Consider the following 14,052-nt stretch of genomic DNA (forward strand, 5'->3'; position numbering starts at 1 on the left):
AAAGGGGGGGGGAGAGGAGGGGGGAGAAGGAGGGAAGAAGGAGGGACAAGGAGTGAAGGAGTGGAGACAACTTTTAAAAAGCCAGATATACACGGCTGTGAAGCTCGGCGGACATTAACATTACCGGTCGGTTATCCTTGGTTCTGAAAACTACTACCTACATTTTTTTCCCCCAATGAGCCAATGGAATTCACCGGTCAGCACCTGCTACAACCTACGAGAACCTTCGACCTCCTGGTGACCCGCCTACAGCACAAGATTTCTTGCTACTCTCCATGTCGACTTCATTCTGGTCACCGCTAATTTTTCAACTAGTTCCCAGAATACGGGAATTCCTCACGACCATGAAGGGCGACTCCCCGGGAACCACCCGCGAACATGTGGCGAACATGTGGCGACTACATAATCTCCTGCAGTCGCCTAAAAAGTCGCCTAAGTGGGACAGTAAGACTGTCCTTCCCACACATGATCAATATATGTTCTCATCAGCACCTTGTTATAGAGTCCTCCCATTCGAGCATTCAGTGGAATAGTGGAGACCACAGAGTCATAGAGTGATACGAATGAATGAATGAATGAATGAATGAATGAATGAATGAATGAATGAATGAATGAATGAATACGTTTATTGGCCAAGTATTCACATACAAGGAATTTGCCTTGGTGCTCCATCCGCAAGTCACTCTCCAGACCAAGTTGTGCACCCTTTCTCAGCCAAATGAAAAATACATCCACTGATAAAAGAAGCTCTCAGTTAAATGAGGTGCATGAGACAAGAACATGGCAGGTATCATACACTGGGGTGAAATGTGAGGTCATTTACTTTCATGCACATAACCAACAAAAAAGTATTTTTTTCCAATTGTGAGAACTTGGAAAAAATCCGCGTACAATAGACAAGAGGTGCAGGAGTAGGCCATTCAGCCCTTCGAGCCAGCACTGCCATTCACTGTGATCATGGCTGATCATCCACAATCAGTACCCCGTTCCTGCCTTCTCACCATATCCCTTGACTCCGCCATATTTAAGAGCTCTATCTCTTGAAAGCATCCAGATAATTGGTCTCCACTGCCTTCTGAGGCAGAGAATTCCACAGATTCACAACTCTCTGGGTGAAAATGTTTTTCCTCATCTCCATTCTAAATGGTAAACCCCTAATTCTCAAACTGTGGCCCCAGGTTCTGGACGCCCCCAACATCGGGATCATGTTTCCTGCCTCTAGCATGTCCAATCTCTTAATAATCTTACATGTTTCAATAAGATACCCTCTCATCCTTCTACATTCCAGTGAAAACAAGCCCAGTCATTCCATCCTTTCAACATATACAACATGGAACATTTGTGTCCTTGTGCACATCATTGAAAATTGACTACAAGTGCATGAAACATACGTCAAAATGGTCCTCCTATCCACAGATGCTGCCTGTCCCGCCGTGTTACTCCATCATTTTGTGTCTATCTATGGTATATTGACTGCCATTGCAAAGGGATCTGAGAACAGAAGCCAAAATATCTTACTGCAATGATATAGGGGCGAGGTGAGACTATGCCTGTACTGTACACAGTTGTGATAAAGAAGGATTGATTTCAGTGGCTTGGTTCCTGAGTGTCAGGTTTGTCATATGGGGAGGGATTGAATGAGTAGGCGTATTTACTCTTAAGAGTTTAGAAGAACAAGAGATGATCTTATTGAAATTTACAAAACTAATTCAAGGTTCAATAGAATGGCGTTCAGACTGAAGAAGGGTCTCGACCCGAAACATCACCCACTCCTCCAATCCACTAGTGGCTCTTCTTGTTATAAGATTTAGATTTACAAGGCATACTCTTGAATTAGGCAAATACATGGTAATTTGAGAAGATAAGTTTGCTCTCACCTGATTTGCAGCTGCGTCCATCCTCTTGCAAGGTAAATCCAGGGAAACATGTACACTCATAGGACTCCAATGTTTTGATGCAGAAATGCTGGCACAATTGTCCAGGATACATCGTGCATTCACTTAGTTCATTGTCCATGATGAAGTTAAACGCAGTCTCGGCCTCTGTCAGTGAATGCGATTCCTTCTGGCTTTCTGTTTCTAAAACTGTATAAAAGGTGCATTTCAATTATTTATTCCACAAACATCATCTGGAAATGCGCAAAAACTGGGCTAAACAACACTATCGACAGATCTTCTGTGAAACTCTGGGCAACGTCTTGGTCAGATCAAGCTGCCACATTAGAACAGGCAATAGTTCAGGAAAGCGTGGAATGAGCTTCCAGTGGAAGTGGTGGAGGCAGGTTCGATTTTATCATTTAAAAATAAATTGGATAGGCATATGGACGGGAAAGGAATGGAGGGTTATAGTCTGAGTGCAGGTAGATGGGACTAGGTGAGAGTAAGTGTTCGGCACGGACTAGAAGGGGCGAGATGGCCTGTTTCCATACTGTAATTGTTATATGGTTATATGAAAGTCACCTTTATTTATGTTTATACATAAATGCATGACAGCAGGCAGTCTGTACATATGAAAGATTCACAGGTAGCTATTATAAATGATATTTATTTAGCTAATGCTAAAAACCATGGTTTATAAATGCAACTGTGTAACCAATTTAAAAAAACTTATGTCAGGGCGGTACGGTGGCGCAGCGGTAGAGTTGCTGCCTTGCAGCGCCAGAGACCCGGGTTCAATCCTGACTACAGCTGCTAGTCTGTACGGAGTTTGTACGTTCTCCCCATGACCTCTGTGGGTTTTCTCCGAGCTCTTCGGGTTCCTCCCACATTCCAAAGACGTACAGGTTTGTAGCCCTGGTATAAATGTATAAATGCCTTAGTATAAATGTACAAATGTAACATTTTCCCCAGCGTGGGCGGGGCAGTGTTAATGAGCGGGGATCGCTGGTCGGTGCGGACACGGTGGGCCGAAGGGCCTGTTTCTGCGCTGTATCTCTAAACTAGACTAAACTAAACCAGCAAGTATCATGAAACGTTTCTATTTAGCACGCGATGTTAATAACGAACACTTGCTGGTGCATTTAGCTGCCATCTGAAGCATTCGCTCCTATTCACTACAATGTACTTCAGCTCAATCCTCAGGCAAGCTGAAGTGTGACATTTTCCACTTTGTATGTCAGTTATCCAATGGTCTCAGAATATTTCTAGCAATTTAATTCTACATTGCGGCATCCATGTCAGTTTTTACTCTGGACCCGTGCCACTTGCAAATGGGTAGAAAGGAATTTTAACTCTCCCCATGGCAGTGCAGCGGTAGAGTTGCTGCCTTACAGCACCAGAGACCCGGTCCGATCCCTACTACGGGTGCTGTCTGTACGGAGTTTGTACGTTCGCCCCGTAACCTGCGTGAGTTTCCGCCGTGATCTTTGGTTTCCCCTCACACTCCAAAGACGTAACAGGTTCGTAGGTTAATCGGCTTGTTATGAATGTAAAATTTGCCTTAGTGTGTGTGGGATAGTGTTGATGTGTGGGGATCGCTGGTTGGTGTGGACTCGGTGGGCCGAAGGGCCTGTTTCCACTCTGTATCTCTAAACTGAACGAAACACAGAAACAGAAGTGGTGAACAGTAACAGCTCTGTTTCCTAGTGTTGTTACTGATTTTAATTGTGGGTAAGGCACCCACAGACTCAGGCCGAGCATCACAATGGGATGTGATGACTTCAAGTCATCAACAATTGCATGTTCTCAAGGCCTGAGCTCTTTCAGATTGAAACAGGCTGGTGGAAGATGAAGGCATCGTCCTGATAGGTGAATGCATTTTCTGTATGAGTCCAAGATTGTTCCCCCAGTGTCCCAATCCACAAAAGCTCCTGTGCTTAAAACTAAGGGTCTGAAGAAGGGTCTCGACCCGAAACGTCACCTATTCCATTTCTCCAGAGATGCTGCCTGATCCGCTGAGTTACTCCAGAATTTTGTTTCTATCTTCGGTTTGAACCGGCATTTGCAGTCCCTTCCTACACTTAAAACTAACCTGATACATTGAGACTTAAGGCAGAGATAGGAAATATCAGTAACAACAGTAGGAAATGGAATGGTTACATCCTCACTGTTCACCCCGTCTGTTTCCACCGAGTGTTTACTTTAGTTTAATTTAGTTTAGTTTAGTTTAGAAATACAAAGTGGAAACAGAGATAGATAGATTCTTGATTAGTACGGGTGTCGAGGATTATGGGGAGAAGGCAGGAGAATGGGGTTAGGAGGGAGAGATAGATCAGCCATGATTGAATGGCGGGGTAGACTTGATGGGCCGAATGGCCTAATTCTGCTCCAATCACTTATGACCTTATGACTTCTGAAAGTTGCTTCATATAGTAACATTGCAGATGGAATCCACAAGAGTCTATTAATCCATTGGCCGATACTGGTATAAAATGTAGAAACAAGGGCTGGTGACTAATTGCATCATTCTGTCCAGGATTGGGGTCAGCTGGTAGAGACTTTCATCTTGGTCACCAGGGCTCAATGGCTGAGAGGGTACTGGGTACCCACTGTGACACAACTCTCAGGATTGGTTCTGCTGGACCTGATTGTGTGAAGATGAATAATAGGCTCAACTAAAGGCTACTAAAAGGTTACTTAAGGGCCTGTCCCACCTTGGCTACTGCTGCCGTCTGTCACAGTCGTAGCAGATCGCCGAAAAAGCGGCGACTGGACCCCCACCCCCCACATCAATGTCTATGACAAGCTACCGACAACCTAAGTCAACCTACGTCCACGACCAACTGAAGTCAACTGAAGACAATTCGGTCGCCGATACCTGTCGCCGGTTGACATAGGTTGACGTAGGTAGTCGCCAATGGAATTCACCAAAGTCAGCACCCGGCGACAACCAACGTCACCTGGCGACAACCCACGACAGCACCGACAACAGGAGAATACAAGCTACGTCAAGTTACATCAAGCCCACAGTCGCCAAAAAGTTTTGAAACATTTCAAAATCCAGTGGCAACCAGGAAAACGTTACGAGTCTTTAGGCGACTTGAGGAGACTACTCACGACCATGTGGCAATGGCTAGTCGCTTGTAATCGCTGACAAATCGATTGGGCTGGCTGTGGGCCTGGGGGCGACGCTCCCATCTGATGTTAGGATTATTAAAAACTCCAAACAGGGAGATCATAGAGCGCAGGTTGAATTGGCTCGTTCGTGGGGCTTTTCATCGCCTGGCCCGGCACAGCCGGGATCTTCCATCGCCCCGCGATCAAATTGCTGCGTCGAGGCGATGGGAGGCTCTCGATGTTGAAGCCCTCGCCGGGAGATGGAAGACCCCGTGAACGGGCCGATTCAAGCCCCACGATTCGGGGCGGACGAACCTGCTGTTGCTGGAGTTCGAAGTCAGTCACTAACCAGGTCAGCTCCCGATGTTACCGTCCACACGGCCCACGGCCGAAGCCTCGCGTGTATACACGCAGGCACACGCGGCCGCGAAGAAATTGTATGTGTGTCCTCCATGTTTTGACAGCGATTTCCTTGCCAGGAAAATGGTGAGTTCAGTACACGATACAATGGTTAATATCTAATGCCTGCCCCAACAACTTCCCCAGTGGAATAGTACATAGAACAGTTAGCGCAGCGGTAGAGTTGCTGCCTTACAGCGCTCACAGCGCCAGAGATCCCGGCTACGGGTGCTGTCTATACTGAGTTTGTACGTTCTCCCCGTGATCTGCGTGGGTTTTCTCTGAGATCTTCGGTTTCCTCCCACACTACAAAGACGTACAGGTTTGTAGGTTAATCGGCTAGGTTTAAATTGGCCCTCGTTAGTAGGACAGCGTTAGTATGCGGGGATCGCTGGTTCGGCATGGACTCAGTGGGCTGAAGGGCCTGTTTCCGCGCTGTATCTCTAAACTAAACTAAACAGGAACAGATCCCTCAGGCAGCCACACCTAGGTTTAGGTTTAACATTCCCACATGTATCGAGCTTCAGATAAGCTGTGATTTGCGTGCTATCCAACCAGATCACATAATAGTATGCATAAATATAATCAGGTCAAACTCAAGTACAATAGGTAGAGCAAAGTGAAAGATATAGAGCGCAGAATATAGTCATCATTGTAGGGCATCAGTTCAATAGACAAAGCTGATGTCCTCTAAGGGGTGGAGGTGAATCAGACCATGGCCTAGCTTCGGGAAGGACCATTCAGAAGCCTGATAACAGAGAGGAGGGAGCTGTTCCTGAGTCTGGTGGTGGTTGCTTTCAAGCTTCTGTACAGTGGGACAGTGGCAGAGTTGCTGCCTCACCGCGCCTGAGACCCGGGTTTGATCCTGACCACGGGTGCTCTCTGTACGGAGTTTGTATGTTCTCCCTGTGACCGCGTGGGTTTTCTCCGGGTGCTCGGTTTTCTCCCTCACTCCAAAGACGTGCAGATTTGTGGGTTAATGATCCCTAGTGTGTAAGATAGAACTAGTGTACGGGTGATTGCCAGTCGGCACAGACTCGGTGGCCTAAAGTTCACGGCTCAGCGCGTGTGGGCCTGGGATCTTTGCGGCTTCACGGTTTGTGAATTCCCACTGGTTTAACCCACCCCCGACACCATGTTTCTTCCCACTCGATATTGGGTTAAACATTAATATTGACCCCCCGCACCCTGTTATAGCGGACATGTGGCAATAATGGACACCACCCCCACCCCCCACCGTGGTCAATTGTTGCGAGGGTTTATTGTATTGCAAACTATCTTTATTAGCCAAAGATTGATGCAGCTTACACATCAACATTTGCAAACTGTCCTCAGAAGCTGTATCTTATCATTAATTGGCATTCCTGTTCAATACAACATATCATTGTTATTATTTAGGTTACATTTAACATTAAGCCATGCATGCGTCATATTTTTAAATATTTAATGAAAAGCCTTTTAAAATAATGGCACCATAAAAAGTTCATGTCTTTAACCCTTGGTTCCAGATTACTGAATGAAAACTTTGTCAGTTTCAGTTAAAATGCTTAATTTTCACGGCATCTAGAGTCTATGTATCTTTTCATCTGTACACATTTGCAACTGTCAGTTAATTTCAGCACCTTCTCAAAAGCCGCTCAACTTTATTGCATTTTATATTTTCCAGATGATGGAAAAAAAAAACGTGTTCAGAATGTGCCCCTCTGTTCATTTTATATTTGCCCATACTGCCAGAATGAATGTAAACGACATCAAAGCCAATTTTCCACTGGCAACAGGAACTTGATAGAAGGCTTCTGCCAACATCCAGTAATGTCCATTTCTTTTCATTACTTTCAAACTAAAATCAGAGCCAAACTATTGTTTCCAACACGTTTTTCTTGGCATCCAAAGAAGGGCCATCTGTGTTGTTAACTATGCCCCTAGTTTAACAACACAATCAAGAGGCACAATATCTCCAAATACAATTACAACCCAACTTTTTTCTTCTCATGCGGAAAAGTCAGACATTTTTATTTGTAGTTATGTTTGCATGAAAAATCTCTTTATGAAACTCAGCTCTATTAATTTCAATAAAACAGGGCTCATAATTTGTCACAAATTTAATATGTGCAATGGAAGATGAATTTCTGTTTTATTGCTTATTAATTTAAATATATATATTTTCTGTGATGGTCCGGAATTGTCTGACTTAGATGGTTTAGTTTAGTTTTTAGTGATATAGCGCGGAAACAGGCCCTTTGGCCCACTGAGTCTGTGCCGACCAGAGATCCCCGTACACTAACGCTATCCGACACACACTAGGGACAGGGCGGCACGGTGGCGCAGAGGTAGAGTTGCTGCCTTACAGCGCTTGCAGTGCCAGAGACCCGGGTTCGATCCCGTCTACGGGTGCTGTCTGTATGGAGTTTGTACGTCCTCCCCGTGACCTGCATGGGTTTTCTCCGAGATCTTTGGTTTCCTCCCACATTCCAAAGATGTACAGGTTTGTAGGTTAATTGGCTGGGTATAAGTGTAAAATTGCTCCTAGTGTGTGTAGGGTAGTGTTAATGTGCGGGGATTGCTGGTTGGTGCGGACTCCATGGGCCGAAGGGCCTGTTTCTGCGCTGTATCTCTAAACTAAACTGAAACAAAAAATTTACAATTATCCCGGGGCAATTAACCAACAAGCCTGTACGTCTTTGGAATGCAGTGGCTGAATCATTGGGAGCATTGACTGAGGAGTGAGGGAAGAGCGGGGAATCCAGGACAATGGAGCACTGGCACAGAAGAGGAGCGGAGGCTTGAGTACATCAGCCACGGCCATAATAAATGGCGGAGAAGGCTAGAGGGGCCTGGTGACCCACTCCTGTCCCAACTTTCTGGCGACTACACCACCATGTGGAGTGAATTTACATCCTTGAGCACTGATGGAATGCATGCCAGCCAAGTTCCCTCCGGCGTAAAACACATCCACAGAAATTGATGCTTGCTTGGCAATGTAAGTGTTTCAATTCTCACATTATCTGCAGATGAAAGCCAATTTTCTCACGAGTCACAAGCAGTTTAGTGATTATTTTCATGCGCAGAAAGCTAGACTGCAGTAGAATTACCACTGGGTTCGTTCCTCTGGCTTAAAAATCATTGCGCTGGAGACTGACCCAGCCAACATATTCTGCCATGCTTCCACATTTAATTTAATGGATAGGCCAGCTTTCTGCCCAATGCCAACTTTGGACAGCCAAGGCGACTTCTCAAATTGAATTGAGGAATTTTCTGACAGGTATCAACATATAGAAACATATAAAATTCTTAAAGGATTGGACAAGCTAGTTCCAGGAAAAATGTTCCCGGTGTTGGGAGAAGTCCAGAACCAGGGGTCACAGTTTAAGAATAAGAGGGAGGCCATTTAGGACTGAGATGTGGAAAAACCTTTTCACCCAGAGATGTGAATCTGTGGAATTCTCTGCCACAGAAGGCAGTGAAGGCCAATTCACTGGATGTTTTCAAGAGAGAGTTAGATTTAGCTCTTCGGGCTAAAGGAATCAAGGGATATGGGGAAAAAGCAGGAACGGAGTACTGAATTTAGATGATCAGCCATGATCATATTGAATGCTGGCTCTTAATTCTCAAAATTAAGAGGCAGATCAATAATATTTATGCCAAGCACAAGTGTGCTTGGCATAAATATTATTGATCTGCCTCTTAATTTTGAGAATTAAGAGCCAGCATTCAATATGATCATGGCTGATCATCTAAATTCAGTACTCCGTTCCTGCTTTTTCCCCATATCCCTTGATTCCTTTAGCCCGAAGAGCTAAATCTAACTCTCTCTTAAATGGCCTACTCCTGCACCTAATTTTCTATGTTTCTAAAAGCATGGATGTAAAATAAAGCTAAGTAGCTGAACCATGAACACAATGAAACTAGCCTAATTTTCAGTTATATTTAGCTATGTAAACTATTCTCCGGCATAAACTGGGCTCTGATAAAAATGCTATTTTTCTTAAATCACAAACTTCAGCCACATTAATAAAACAAAAGCAGTTAACTATTCTTAAATATATCATGGAATTTCCTTTAAGAAAGATGTTTAAAGTAACAATTGCCCCTGAGTCTTAAGGGCCTGTCCCACCAGAATGCGACTGCACAACCTAACGTGGTCGCTTGAGCCGTACGGCCTCGCGGGGCCGGTCCCACTTCGATCGCCGGAGCCGTATGGAGTTGTGCGGAGCTGGTCCCGACATCGCGCGGGGCTCCGAAAAACTGGCACTGTCCAAAAATTCCGCGCGGCAACGGCCTGCCGGCCCGCAGCCACATTGAGGCCGTGCGCACCGCCTCAACGGGGGTGCGCAGCGTCTCGACGACGTACGCAGCGTCTTGACGCCGTACGCCTAGCGCGAACTTCCCGCGGACTTCGCTCGAACTTCACGTCAACTCGTACGGGATCACTCGACCTCCGCGCGGCCCCCGCTTCCGGTTTGGTCGCGCTTGCCGCATGCAGTCGCATGCTCGTGGGACAGGCCCTTTAAAGCGTTTCCGTTTGTGAATATGCAAATGAGTTTTGAGCAAACAATAGACACAATTTCTGCACAAACTGCACTCATTGTAAATTGAAATCGAATCTGAAACTCAAACACAAACTCATTGTTTATTGAGTGTAGGAAGGAACTGCAGATGTTGGTTTAAACCGAAGATCGACACAAAAAGCTGGCGTAACTCAGCGGGTCAGCCAGCATCTCGCGAGAAAAGGAATAGGCGACTTTTCAGGTCGAGACCCTTCTTCAGACTGAGGAAGCATATCGACCCAAAACAACACCTATTCCTTCTCTCCAGAGATGCTGTCTGGCCCACTTGGTTACTCCAATTTTGTGTGTCTACCATTGTTCACTGATGTTGATCAAGATTTTAAACAAGCACATGATCGTTCAAGTCCAATTCATTATATTTTCCTGGAGGGTTCTGTACATTTATTAAATAATAAAAATATATAGAGCTATGAGTGTGGAGTTGTCTATACTGGGCATTCTTTTTAGATATAATAAATATATCATCAAAGGAAATTCTGATGGAGGATAGAACTGTTTAACATAGTTACTCCACTAACGTGACTCGATTAATAAATGTAATGCTTTGCTTCTGACATGCAGTCATTGGTAATTAGAAATTTCCAATTAGGAGCTCTGTTTAAAAAGATTAATTGCTTCTCATTTGTAGCCTTTTCTTCAACTTGTGCTTCTTTCATGTGCCTCTCCTGCTGAAAGAGTGGGAAGGCTATATTAGTTTGCTTATGTTTTGCAATTTAAATTGTTTTAAAGTTTCAGTATATTACTCATCTCAAATATTAAAGTTGGCTATGATCATAAAGATCTCCCAATTTATTGAGCTCCCAATGTATTAAAAATCCAAGCAAAATTACTTGTTTTATTTTCAATTGCCCTTACTAACTTAGACCCTGGACTATCTTTCTGAAGAAGAGTCTGGATCCGAATCGTCACCCATTCTTTCCCTCCAGAGATGTTGCCTGTCCCGCTGAGTTACTCCAGCTTTTTGTGTTTATCTTCTATTCCCGGACTATCTTTGATCTGACTTTACTGGCTTTACCTTGCACTAAATGTTATTCCCTTATCATGTATCTGTACACTAAATGGCTAGATTGTAATCATGTATTGTCTTTCCACTGACTGGATAGCATGCAACAAAGAGCTCTTCAATGCACTTCAGTACATGTGGCACGAGAGGGCTTGTCCCACTTTACGAGTTTACCCAAGAGCTCTCCCCACGTTAAAAAAAAAATCAAACTCGTGGTAAGTACGTAGAATGTACGCAGCGGATACATCAGAGCTCGGGACGTCTCTTAGCGGCTCGTAGCGCTAACGGCAGGTACTCGGGAAACGTGGTAAGCTCGTGAAGTTTTTTCAACAGTGTGAAAAATGTCCACGAGAGCCCCGAGTACCTACGAGTGGCTATTACCGTAATTCTCCGAGTTCGAATCAGGGGAAACTCTGGAGAACTCTCGAATTACCTCGTACAGTGGGACAGCCCTTAAACTAAACTTAATGTTTCTTTTTTTTTCATTTCCATTTGCTCCTGGTTTAATATTTTGCTGAATGCATTCCTGGAATGTCCTGGACTTGCTGCTACAAAAAAAGATGCCGCTCCAGATACCTGAAACTATATGATGCAATCTATGTTTGAGCTCAAAATCCTTTGCTCTGTTTGAGAGCTCAGGATTATGTAGGAACTGCAGATGCTGGTTTACACTGAAGGTAGACACAAAATACTGGAGCAACTCGACGGGACAGGCAGTATCTCTGTGGAGAAGGAATGGGTGACGTTTCGGGTCGGGACCCTTCGTTAGAGTGAGAGTCTGGGGAGAGGGAAACTAGAGATATGGAAGGGTACAAAGAGAAAGTAAGGTGTGAAAAAGGACGATCAAAGCAGATGATGACCATGGAAACTTAGTTTCTGTCCTGGGCCTCCCCCATTGTCAGATTGAGACCAAACGCAAATTGGAGGAACAGCACCTCATATATATCGCTTGGGCAGCTTTCAACCCAGCGGTATGAATTTTGATTTCTCCTCTGTCTCAGTCCCTCCCCACGCTAGTTCTCCGACTAGTTTCACTCTCGTCCTGATTAATTTTACAGATTGTACGCCTCGTTGTCACCTTCCCCTCATCCAACAATGACTCAGGACTACCTGATTATCAACATAACTGACTTTCTCAAAACTTAAATTAGCCACTTTTTTTTTTAAACTTCTCACTGGAGCCTACACTAATTTGGTAAACATTTTACTGACGGAAACTGAGAATCTTACTTTGAGAGCTGGGTTTACATCGGCAACAGACTGGAGAGCTTCAAGAAAAAGATCTTTGTAACAACCAAAAGCATATCGCACTGACCAATCTGCAAAAGCACCACACTAATATTCTTAAACAATGTACAAAAGATGCAAAATGATTGAGGGGCATTTCAGTGGGAATTGGGTATGGAGTCTCAACTACTGGGCCATTGAGTCACAGAGCGATACAGCATGGAAACAGGCCCTTCGGCCCAACTTGCTCACACCGGCCAACATGTCCCAGCTACACTAGTCCCACCTGCCTGCTTTTCATAAGATCATAAGTGATAGGAGCAGAATTTGGCCATTCGGCCCATCAGGTCTACTCTGCCATTCAATAATTGCTGAATTAACTCTCCCTCCTAACCCCAATCTCCTGCCTTCTCCCCATAACCTCTGACACCAATTTGATCTAAATCCCTCCAAACCTGTCCAATCCACGTACTTGTCTAATTGTTTCTTAAACGTTGGTTCAGTCCCAGCCTCAACTACCTCCTCTGGCAGCTTGTTCCATACACCCACCGCCCTTTGTGTGAAAAAGTTACCCCTCAGATTCCTATTAAATCTTTTCCCCTTCGCCTTCAACCTATGTCCTCTGGTCCTCGATTGCCCTACTCTGGGCAAGAGATTCTGTGCATCGACCCGATCTATTCCTCTCATGCCAGGTCCTGTACGTAGGTTTTCTTCGCGATGTATGCCTTGCAAGCAGTGTATTGATTGCAAGGGTTCAAATATATACGGCCGCATATCTGTAAACCCGGTACACTCTAATAACCTGCCTGAGGAGAAATGGCCAGCCAGTCCGCCCTGTGATTCTCATGCGAGATTGGAGCCATTTACTTGGGAAGGCTTTTGGAATATTACCAAAATATTCCATTGCTTCGATAGCACTTATCTTACCCATCTAACGATGATTTGGGATCTGGGTTGTAAAGAAGAGAAGAGAAAGGAGCAGAAGAAACAGCAGCAGCTTCTCCACGGAGCATTGTAGTATGCAAAGGACTGGTTGCCATTTAGCAGTGGACAATGTGGACAAAGAAGGCCATTCAGCCCAATGAGTCCATGCTTAGTAGAGCAACCCATTGTCCCGTGTTTCTGCGTTGTTCTCAAAGTCATGCAAATGAAGCTCCATCCAATTTTCCTTTAGGGGCATTGGTAGTTTCTGCTTCTGCTTCTCCAACACGCAGTGACTTCCAGATCATAAAATATTTTTTTCCAAACATGCCTATAATGTCTAAGATCGACGAAACATGCTGGAGTAAGTCAGCACAGCAGGCAGCGTCTCTGGAGAAAAGGAATAGGTGACATTTTGGGTTGAGGCTTCTTCAGACTGAGAGTCCGAAGAAAGGGAAATGAGATGGTGATGTAGACGGTGATGTAGACGGTGATGTAGAGAGATATAGAACAAATGAATGAAAGTTATGCAATAAAGTAACGGTGATAACGGAAACAGGCCATTGGTAGCTGTGGGCTGGGTGAAAACGAGTTATACAAATAATGAAACTCACCAGGACATTAGTGAAAAAATACAACGACTTGGGTGGGGGAGGGCGTAGAGAGAGGGGATGCAAAGGTTACTTGAAGTTAGAGAAATCAATACACACTGCCGGGTTGTAAGCTGCCCAAGTGAAATATGAGGTGCCATTCCTCCAATTTGTGTTTGGCCTCAATCGGACAATGGAGGAGGCCCAGGGTAGAAAGGTCCGTGTGGGGATGGGAAGGGGAGTTAAAGTGTTTGGCAACTGGGAGTTCATGTAGGTCCAGGCGGAGGACAGAGCGAAACGATGTCTAGTTTACGCTTAGTCTAGATGAGGTTGAAGGAGGTGCAAGTGAA

At 44.8% G+C, this 14,052-nt stretch overlaps 1 protein-coding gene across 3 annotated transcripts in view; it reads right to left on the minus strand.

Annotated features, from left to right (window-relative positions):
- The window catches only part of fbln2 (fibulin 2), a 224,809-nt gene that overhangs the window by 70,773 nt on the left and 139,984 nt on the right, over positions 1-14,052 (minus strand). For all 3 annotated transcript variants that reach the window (XM_033037199.1, XM_033037197.1, XM_033037198.1), the window contains one exon: positions 1,878-2,084. In XM_033037199.1, the coding sequence (XP_032893090.1) occupies positions 1,878-2,084 (207 nt within the window). The remainder of the gene's footprint in view (positions 1-1,877; positions 2,085-14,052) is intronic.

Source organism: Amblyraja radiata, chromosome 18 (genome assembly GCF_010909765.2).
Source record: "Amblyraja radiata isolate CabotCenter1 chromosome 18, sAmbRad1.1.pri, whole genome shotgun sequence".
NCBI lineage: Eukaryota > Metazoa > Chordata > Chondrichthyes > Rajiformes > Rajidae > Amblyraja > Amblyraja radiata.